Consider the following 11,324-nt stretch of genomic DNA (forward strand, 5'->3'; position numbering starts at 1 on the left):
TAGTATTTTTTGAAAAAATATATTGTGCACTGTCTAGGTCTTTAATTAGAATATGTGTGCATAACATATGTATTCCACTCTGCAGCAGCATTTTTATTTTGTTTATTCATGTCCATGTTATTTGTGTACTGCACTTAATACCTAATATTGTGTAATGCACCAATTTTTAAAAAATAATTTTGCATTGAAATATACATAAATTTAGCACAGTATTGACATTTTAAATCTTTTCCGCACCCAGCAACATCCCTTTTTCACCCTCCATGACTCCAAAGACACCGACGTCGCTAGCTTTGTGAAGAGCATCCTTGGGGACTGAGAACGTCCCTCTCAGCAAAACTGATGTGTTGCCGCGGGGGGAGACGGGACTATTTCAGAAAAAGCACCAATAGCAAGACTAACACCTGTAAGACACGCCCACCTCAGCAGCCAACAGTGCACAGGCACACAAAAGGGTCTGGGGGAAAGAACACCGAAACTGAGGGTGGGCGGGGCATTTCCTAGCAACACACAGCGTGTGTGTGCATGTATATGTAGGTGCGTGTGTGAGAACAAGCACGTTTGTGCGAGAGTGTGTGTGAATTCTTCACCTGCCTGTATGTGCATACATGTGCATTAAAAGGTTTTACAGTCCCAAGTCAAACTTCATCTATTGTTCAATCTCAGTCCTCCTCCAGCTTTACCTCTCAATCCAAAAAGCCGTTTTAGCATCAGGTGAGTCTGTTATAGATGTCTGTTGAGTTTCCCCAGTGGCACTTCAGTGTAATTCTTAAAGTATTCAGAAATGTTACCCACCCCCACAACGTCCGGTTCTTCAAAAAAATAAAAAATAAAAATAAAAAAAAAAAGAGTGAGAAAGTGGTATAGATGTATTTATCTATTATCTAGATATGTATATATACTCAAAAATATTTCTTGAATTTGTTAAATGAGTACATGAGGACGATATTTTGTGTTGGCTGTAAGGAGTGATGGTTATTAAAGTGAATGAATAGAGCATCTTTTTTTCCCCTGAATTTGCAAAGACTGATTGGTGCATTTGTGTCACTGAAGGCTAACCTCGGATCAGTTTATAAATGCTGTTGTAATAGTGAGGGTCTAGACCCATAGAGCTGTCCCTGAGTCAGATGTCAATGGCCAGAAGTGAAAAGATCGCTTTTCACATACCCTCCATGAACTCTGTGTGTGAGTAAATGGGTGTAAACGCTTGTGTGCTTTATATGCTATTCGTCTAAACCAAGGTAAATTTGGGCAAAGTCTGTTGGCTACATCTAGACCTCTCTGTTCTGAGCCAATCAAAAAATTCTCACTCTTTTCAACTGCAATCCAACTGGAAATTATTATAATTATTATCATTATTGTTATTTTACTATTATTATTATTAATATTATTATTATACACAGTGCATATGTATTAACAGTAATGAGGTGTTCTGCAGTTTCTGTATGTGTTGTAACTGCTGTTTTTCTCTTTGGAAACTTGACAATTTCTTTTTAATTTTAAGGTGGTGTGCAGGTATGAGTGTGGTCATTTGTGAGATGCGTGTGTATGTGTCTGCATGTGAGCGTTATATAAAAGTCTGAACACACGTAGCTGACAATTCTTTCAAAGCCTCACTGTGACTCGGAAGCCTGATTTTGTGCCTCTCTAGAGACAAAAAAAAAAAGAAAGAAAACAAAAACATACATTAAAACAAACTACAAAACCCACGCTGCTTTGTCATAAGACATGCTTTGCTTTGCTTTCCACAGGTGGGGGGGGATCCGTTGTTTGCTTTCTGGGCTTCTGGTTTTATTCTCATATAATTTTTGTAAGGTGGAGATGATGAATGTGTATGAGTGTGTGTGTGCGGGTTTTTTTTCTTTTGGTTGTTTGTTTTGTCTTGTGACCACTGTATACAGAATGGATAACACTGCTGATTTGCCTGTAATCGTTATATTGTTTGATTCAAACATAAAAGTTCTCATATCTTCGCTGTTTCTTTTTGATATGCAACATTAAAATGGTCAGGATTTTATTTAATTTTTAATTTTTTTTGGCCAGTCAGTCTGAAATCAGAAAAATAATTTTCCTTTCACCTTAGTTTTAGTGCATAATATTTGTAGACTGTAGTATTAAATAGTCAAAACCTAAAAAAAAAGTTAATTATTTGGGTGAAAACTGTCAAGGCGATGTGTGGATCACATTTCCCCCCAACCACCAACCTCCCCCCATTGTGGCATTTTCATTATTTTTACATTTGTTGGATGACAAAAAAAGTCATTTATGCAGTGTGAATGAAATGTCACTTAAATAGTTCAAATGTAAAAAACAAAAACAAAAAAATTATATCATATGTTGTATTGCCTTTATGCTTAGACTTAAATATTTGCAGCATTTTAGTATTACACTGCAAAAAAAATAATAGATACCTTAATGAAATTCATCAAGAATGTAAACGTAACTTAAAAAATAAAAATGGATTGTCACAATGTGAAAATATCCTAAAATTGTTTGAATTTTGTTTATTTGAAATATTTTATTCTTTTAAAGTCAAATGTGACCTGGACATGTTTCCTTAAAATTCAACCAACAAAAAAATGGTCAATGAACTCCTGAAACATGTGAGAACAGACTTTAAATTTTTTGAGTTCTGTAGTTCTGAAAGTTTCTGTCCTCAAGTGTCCTTCTTCAAAAAGATGACCGCTGGATGCCACCCAAATTTCTTCACTTTGTCTACTTTATTCGTCCAAATGAATGTTCCCAGCCATCGTATGCTATAACATTAGACATTAAAGAGTGGACATGACCATGAGATGAAAACATTCAGCACAAGCACTTTGAAAATGCTATTTTTCATGGCCGGTGGAATAAGAGAGATCTTTCATCTATACCATTCTCTTTATTTCTCACTTGTCCTTATATTTTTTTTTTTACTCTCAACTGCTGTTTCATCTTTGTTCAATTGAGAAGGGCCATTCTATGAAATGGGTACCATTAATGCCCTTTATGTGTTAAAAAATAAAATACTTTACTATATTGGTGCCAAATGTTGTTGTATTAATATAGACACATTTTCTTTTAATGCATCGACAAAAATTAAGATTCCCATTCAAAAGGGGTCAGTAATATTTTTTTTTGTGTTTTTGAAAGAAGTCTCTTATGCTCAAGGCTGCATTTTACTTGATCAAAATACAGTAAAACAGTAATATTATTGCAAATGATAACTATTTTAATATAATTTAAAATGTAATTCATTCATGTGATTGCAAAGTTGAATTTTCATAAATAATTTCATTCATAAATCATTCTAATATGCTAATTTGGTGCTCAAGTAACAGTTCTTATTAATATTGAAAACCGTAATTCTTTTTGGAAATCCTGACACTTTTTTTTTCAGGATTTTTTGATAAATAGAAAGTTCAAGAGAACAGCATTTAACATTTTAAAAGTGTCACTTTTGACATTTAATGCATTCTTGCTGAATAAAATAAAATTATGAAAAATGTTAAATGTGTTTTAACATTTAAGAAAATTGATGAATAAATGCTGAGCTTTGTGGTCTTGATTTGCCATCCCAGAATGCCCTCTGTGGTCACGCTGATAACTTTCCCATTGATTTAGTCAATGTGACAAAAAGTTGGACTGAGAACCCAACTTATGACCAACTCAACATCTCGCTCTCTCTCAGGCAATACTCATCTTCACAGATTGTCCAAAAGTCATCTAAGTTTTTTTTAGAGGGGGGTGCAAAATAAGCATTTGAGATTTGCTTAAAGGCACAATATGTAATTTTTGCCGCTAGAGGGCGCATATTCAAAATAAACAAAGAGACGAAGGCATAGTTTGATGATGCCGTGACTGAGTGTGGAATCATGGGAGTCATCTTCATCCCCACAGCCGATGCAATCCGACGGGACTCGGGCAGAAATTGCCACAGTCAACCGCTTCCGCTCCTTCCGGTCGTGCGTATGTGGGGTAAAGCAGCGCTGTTTTATCATACTAGATACGTTTGAAAGTTCTGTTATAATGCTACTCTGTGCGGTCATCACCGGTTTATTAAAACGCACAACATATTAAAGCATCTTTGGTGCTTCCATGTTTTCTACAAAACAAAACCGGAAATCGAGGGGTTATGACGTCATTAGCACAATGACACTATGGGAACGGTCCGTGTCACGTTAAAATTGCTTATTTCTCTGGATTTAAACATTCTTCGAAACATTTGGTATAATGTAAGTACACAAGTCAGCAAAATATCACTGTTCTAGTGGTTTTTGGATATTTTAATAAAAAAAAATCTTACATATTGTGCCTTTAAAGGTGCTGTAAGTGTTTTCAGCTCACACCCTCCAAAGCCATGTCAGCAAACCTGAACAAGCACTGAACTATTCTGATTGGCTGGTTTTATCTGCAATATAGTAAGGATGTTTTTCAATTAAAAACAATTTGACTTTAAAAACAAAAATTGGACAGCAGTGTTACACAATAGATTTCAGACTCATGAAATGTGTCTGAGTAAGATTACATTGAAATTATTGCAAATTTGTGCCATAATTTCTGAGGTTAGCTGTTTTGCCTTGGCTCACTGTTGCGGGTCATGCGTCTTACTAGCAGTTAATTTGTTTGTATGTGCTCTTCTTTGCATTAATGTTCATTCTTTTGTTTATTAGCAAAAGCCAGTTGTATATATCCTTTATTAATCGGTGCAACATTGAAAGAGAAGCAGAAAAGTGTTCTTTGATCAAAAATCCACAGGAGGTTATCATATAATTATGATGCTTTGTGCTTGCTGTGGTTTGTCTATTCTTTCTCTCCTCTGGTTTTTGACAGGAAAATGGCGAGCCACACTGTAGGTGTCAAAAATTGTCTCAAGGGGGTGTGTATTGAGTATGTCTCGGTGTGCCAGCTCTGTGATACCCACATGCTGACTAAACTCATAATATGTCACCTGTACAGTACAATGAAAAACGTGCCCTGAGAACCATTGGTGAGTTCTGCTTTAACCAAGTGATCTCAGAAAGCATGAATCAGATGTGTTCATCTCCTCTTACTAGAATATAAGAATATTGCTTTAATTAATCACAAAACTCCGTCTGCACATTGATGTGACTGATCCAATGAATCTCCACAGATAAAGAATTAAAGGAAATGTGAGGACACGTCTGTTCCTGTTCCGATGCCGTAAAACTAATGGGGGAAATTCACAGCATGTTGGAAGGGGGTGCAGAGCGTCATGCAGGTTTTTATTCAAATCTGAAAAGCCTTCAGGCATTTAAAGTTCAAAAATGTAGTCAAATCTGTCTTAACTGTCACAGAGTGCTGGGAAGCCACTTTGACAGAGCTTCCCAAGGTACCAGCTGCTCCTAATTTAAAGTAGTTCAATTACAGTCAAGCAAACCCATTTACAGTGTAAAAAAGTAGATACAGTAACTACACTGAAGTTTTTTTAAATGTTAATGAGATGATATAATTTAATGTAATTTAATAATACAATGATGATGATACATATAATGATTTCTACATGGTTTCATTTCATCTTTCAAAAACAATGCATCTCAATTAGGTTGATAGTAAACTTAATTATTTTTATAGAACATGTTAAATTCTATAATGAATTGAAAACAATGTAAAATGCCTCACTGGGACTTCAACGTTAGTGCTATTTTAGTATAATTTATACATTCATTTTTGATTAGTTTCTTATATTTCTATTAAGCTTTTATTTATTTTTGTTTTAGTTTTTGTAATTGTAATACTTCAATTTAAGCTTTATTTCAGTTTCCTGGGCAACATTTTTTCATTTATCAAGCCTAAGTTTTCATCTAATAGTTAGATTTTATTTTATTTTAGCTTTACATCAATTAACACATTTTTAGGCATAGGTTTACTTAACAATAACAACACTCTTTTATGTAGGGCCTGAATCTGTACATTCACATGATTTACCAAACGAACCAATTCACTAAAATTACTTTTCAATAACTTCTCAATAGACTTCTCAAGTTAAATGTATAATTCATCTAAAAATGAAAACTGTCACTATTTACTCACCCTCATGTCATTTATGAACATGTATGTCTTACTTTCTTTAGCAGAACACAAATTAAGATATTTTGAGATGTTGCAGTTTTTTTGTCCATGCAATGAATGCCAGTGGGGTCCAATGTTGTTTGGACATTATTTTTTAAACTATCCTTTGTGTTTTGCAGAAAGAAAGCATACAGGTTTGGAACAAGATGAGGGTAAATAAATGATGGCAGAATTTTAATTTTTGGGTGAGCTTCCTTTTAACTTGAAGTTAGTAGCATTACTGCTTTTAGTTAGTTACTGTACACTGCTCTTCACATCTACTTGTGTTTACAAAATGTTTGTTTTTCAACTGCCTTTGCTTTGTAAAAAGAGTAAAGTGAGTTTTTTGCTTGAGGACTTTGGGGCGTTTTTTTTTTTTGCCTTTTTGTCAGCCTTTTTGCTCTTATTTTATCCATGTTTATTTATTTATTTCTTTTGCAATGCTCCTGTGGAGCTGAGGACGGTTACCATTTATTCAGCAAGTTCAGAGGATGAAATGGAAGCTTTAACTTAATTTTACCCATGAATAAGACTGCAGCAATGAGAAATAAGGCACACTGCATAACCTTTGAAGGTGTTTTTTCCTCTGATGAGAAAATGTATTTTTGCTGGTCTACACAGCTGAATATATTTTTGTGAATATTTTAAATAACAGTTGACTGATTTTGTGACCTTAATGAATGGGGCTCAATAAAAATGGATTTTATCCTTTAGAAATGCCTTTGTTGGTCTTATCCTATAATGAAAAAGAGACGTGGGCTTCAATGGAGGGCATTTGACACATGGCTTGGTTCCAGTGTTTGATCAAAAGCTTGGTCTTTGACAAATTTTTTTTAACCGAATGGGGTTTAGGCTGCAGTCACGTAGCAGTGTGAGCTAGTGTATACGGTAAAGCGGCCACATGAACTCACTGAACTTGTTGAGCGTATTACACACAATATAGACGGGCAAAAAAAAAAAAAGCCTGTCTATCCAAAAACCCCCGATGGGAAGAGAGGGGAGTGAGAGAAGATGAACTCCTGCGGCCCCTGTGTGTGCTGCACGACATAACGGATCCTATTTACGGACACCTGCTTTGATGTGTTGTGTGTTTTTTGACGCACATCCCTCCCCCCATGATCTTGAGCTAAATAATGTCCAGTTTGGATAGGGGAGGTATTTATAGCATACTTCAAGGCCTCTGTTTCAAGATCTCAACAGATATTTCTTCACACACTCTCACGGGGAAGTCGTGGCCTAATGGTTAGAGAGTCGGACTCATAACCCAAAGGTTGTGGGTTCGAGTCTCATACCGGCAGGGATTGTAGGTGGGGGGAGTGAATGTACAGTGCTCTCTTCCACCTTCAATACCACGACTGAGATGCCCTTGAGCAAGGCACCGAACCCCCAACTGCTCCCCGGGCGCCGCAGCATAAATGGCTGCCCATTGCTCCGGGTGTATGTTCACGGTGTGTGTGTGTTCACTGCTGTGTGTGTGCACTTTGGATGGGTAAATGCAGAGCACTAATTCCGAGTATGGGTCACCATACTTGGCCACATGTCACGTCACGTCACAACTAAATCCAGCTAAAGGGCAATAGGATCTATTCAATAATGGAGAACTTCACCTCTGTTGAAGTGTAAACATAAACGGAGTACGTTTTGTGTTTAAAAAATATGATTTTTGATAAATTTTTCAGGTCATACTAGGATGTAAGGAGGTTTATAGAGGAATAGAAGAGTGTATGAATAATTATAATGATCATGGCATTGATTCAGCCTTCCATGTTGTCTTTAGCCTATAATACTATTGAATTCTGTCGAAAGACTTTGGTTTAGAAGTAAGAAATTAACTAAGCTGAGTGGTTCCCACAAACATTCACAGAAACCAATTAAAGGCCTTTATGTTTTAAAATCAAGAGAAACAAATTCAGTCAAGTGTGTTTAAACAAGTGTTTTTTTTTGTTTACCCACTTGGCACTGGAACTTCAACTTGTTTCCTCTTATTTATGAGAATTCATGGATTGAGGGGTCATAAACACAAGGCGTCCAGAGGAAGTGTTAAAATATGCTTTGCATGCCAGCGCTTTTGTTGAAGGTGACATTTGCACATATGGCTGTAGAAATATCTAATCTGTGAACACATTTCTTTTTTCTACTTGTCTCTCGGCACTACAGATCAAATCAATTTCTTGCTGTAATATTCATTGGCCTGTCTGTTGTGTTTGCTTAAAGATTGCAACAGTTCTGAAAGTAAAAATCCCTTAAATTTTTGTTAAAGACAGACATACTGTGAGCTACGAGGTTGTATATACTTTTGTTGAAGCCACCAGCCCTGCATTTAAAAAAATAAATAAATAAAAAATAATATATATGCACAATTGAAAAACTACTGTACAAGGTTCTGCAAAGAAATCAGAGAATCGTGTCAAAAGAACATTTTAGTGCCCGTCCACACATTGCGAAAGATGAATCAATCTCCCTAAGCTCTCAAACAATATGTATATTTTGCAAAAAATGTAAAATATATTTTCTTTACATTAACATCTTTAAATTAACAGTTTTACATTGCTCTTAGTTTTACCATCTTGTTCCTTTGTCTTTCTGTGATTTTCAAAAGATTGTCATGTTGTGGTGCATCTCATAACTGGTTGGTTTGGTTCATAGCTTAATACTCTTTAATGAAGATTTTTTTATAACCCTCATAAGATAAGTAGGCTACTACCGGAACCAAGGCTGAGAAGGGGCTGTTGCACTCTATTATTTATTTATCTATGGCGACAGAAAAGTACTGGTAAAAAAAGAACAATTTGGCACAGTGTGAAGTATGTGGTATGACAATATAGTACAACATATGACTATATGGATGCAGTATATTTTTTGACAGAACTTTTACATGTCTGTGTCTCTAGTTCCCCTTTCAACAATGCTGAGAATGCTACACGTAATTTGCAATATGACTTGCAGTCTGACGCATTTCGGAAAGCACCAACATGACGCAAATAATGTTAGTGTATGCTGTTGCATGGCTTATCTGGTCATATTTATGTCGCTTTATTGCTTTGTGCTACATAATGTGAACATGTTTTGCACTAATATGAGACTTACATTCATTTGTTATGATTAATATTAAGCCTAACTTTTGGTTTGTGTCTGTCAAGTTCCAAATTTGGGGAAAAAAAGAAAAAAAAAGTTCCTTTTAAAAAAAAAAAAAAATGTAAGTCACCAAAGTATGGGAATGCAGATATCACTACATGGTTATGTAACATACAGTGTAAAACATTTTGGTGTATAGCCTGTAAAAATAGCTCTATTGTGCAATATACTGTTGTTGTGACAGAAGATTTTGATCATAATGTCTCCCTAAGTTTCACGGCCATTCATGCCAACGCATGTGGTGACCTGTGAGTGGACTTGTTTGAATTTTCATAACTAGTAATGTCATTCCATGGCTTTGTGCACGCACTCACACCTTTACACACATGTGTAGCATTCATCATTGTGAGTGTGTTTCTCAGTGGGACTTCTCGTAGCGTGAGGGGGCCGGTTTCCTCTCAGTGCCCTGGTTTGGGTTTCACAATATAAAGGACCAGCTTCCCATACTGACAGCTGATGATGTCATGGAAACTGTTATGACTGCACTTAAAAACAGGAGAATGATTTGTAATGAAGTTCAGCTCTCCACTCATTCTCCCCTCGTTTTCTTGAGGAAATGGGGGGAGGTGGTCGTCTTTAAGACTTTGCGTTCATTAGCGCCATCTACCTGAGCTGAACTCATACTTTTTCGGATATGTATGTGTTTACGTAATCCAGAGCAGGGTGCTTTGTAGGACCCAGTTCATGTTGAATTTCAATTTATATATTTTTTTAAAAAGTAGGGCCTCCAGTAAAAGATGGTTTAATGCATATTTTACATCCGTTACTGCTTTTCAGGCAAGACACTGTAAATTGATCGCAATACAAAAGACCCGTCGACCCGAGACACAAGGTCTCTGCAGACCTTTATATCAAACTATCCGGTTCTCATGCCAGACTGCTGGAACAGAAAAGCACATTGAGAGAGACCAGGGGGCTTATGAGTCTTATGCTTATATTCTAAAAAAAAAAAAAAACTCAGTGGCTATTCTTAATACTTGCACAAAAGATATGTGACATATGGACCTTACATAAGTTAACTATCAGTCACAGAAAAACTTGCATGACTAATTTACGTATTAGAATATACGTAACAGCATGCACTACCCAATAAAGTGCAATAAAGCAATAAAGTAAAAATCCCATTTGTTTTCTCCACAGAGAAATTTTTTTCTAACAGTAATGTATGATACTTTCAGAACAGACCTATCAGGAGAGCTTTGAGATTAATTAATAAAACCTTTTTTTCTTTTTCTTTTTGACCACTCAAACTCAAACTGTAAGTATATAGTTTTCAATTGCCCCCGACTCCCAATCCCCCTCCCTCCATCATTCGCAATACGAATTTGTCGTAAATTAATTTAAGTACATTTTGGTGCCTTTTCCCAATTTTCTTCATTCAATTCAATTTTCTTCTTTCATTTATTTATTTTAGTGTTATTGATATCTAGTTTCATTTTCATGTTTGCCTCTTGTTCTGTGCCGGAAATATTTACCAAGTTTAGTGTTCCCGGTCAAATTACCAGCTTTTTAAAAATTGTTTGTAAATATCTAATTATGCTATATTATCACCAAATCTTTTTGTCAGCATGTTTTTCTTTGTATTTCTTTTTGGAACTAATTAATCATAGGCTTCATTGATCTGAACTTATGCACCACAGTTTTTGAGTGATAAATCCAATATTTGGTAATAATACAGCATAACGAGAAGTTTACAAGCATTTTTACCACAAGTGTAACAAAACCAAAAAAAAGTACAAAAATTATAAATAAATAAATAAATATATATATATATATATATAAAGTGGGTACGGAAAGTATTCAGACTACACACACACAGTATACATATACTGTATATATATATATTTATTTTTATTTTTAATTTTTTTTTTTTCGGGAAAAAGAAAATCCACTCTGGGTTAAAACAACTGAAACACAACATGTTTACATGTTTACAATTTTACCATGCATCAAAAGCTAAAACAATTTATTTTTTATTTAGGTTTTTATTTATTTTTTTAGTTAATTAAAAAAAAATCATTTAGTTTGCTATGCAAAAAAAAAAAAGAATGGGAAGAATACTTCAAGAACCAAGGCCACTCACAGTTAGTCACGGTCATGCGCACATAAAAGCCTTGTGTACAGATTCGGTTTGAGTT

General features: G+C 35.2%; 1 protein-coding gene across 5 annotated transcripts in view; it reads left to right on the forward strand.

The window, feature by feature from the left end:
• Positions 1 to 1,654, forward strand: part of map2k6 (mitogen-activated protein kinase kinase 6) — a 23,648-nt gene extending 21,994 nt beyond the window's left edge. For all 5 annotated transcript variants that reach the window (XM_016480325.1, XM_016480326.1, XM_016480324.1 and 2 more), the window contains exon 12: positions 242 to 1,654. In XM_016480325.1, coding sequence (XP_016335811.1) covers positions 242 to 319 — 78 coding nt within the window. In that variant the 3' untranslated portion in view covers positions 320 to 1,654. The remainder of the gene's footprint in view (positions 1 to 241) is intronic.
• The last annotated feature ends 9,670 nt before the right edge of the window (positions 1,655 to 11,324 follow it).

Source organism: Sinocyclocheilus anshuiensis, unplaced genomic scaffold (assembly GCF_001515605.1).
Source record: "Sinocyclocheilus anshuiensis isolate Anshui unplaced genomic scaffold, SAMN03320099.WGS_v1.1 scaffold553, whole genome shotgun sequence".
NCBI classification, from domain to species: Eukaryota; Metazoa; Chordata; class Actinopteri; order Cypriniformes; family Cyprinidae; genus Sinocyclocheilus; species Sinocyclocheilus anshuiensis.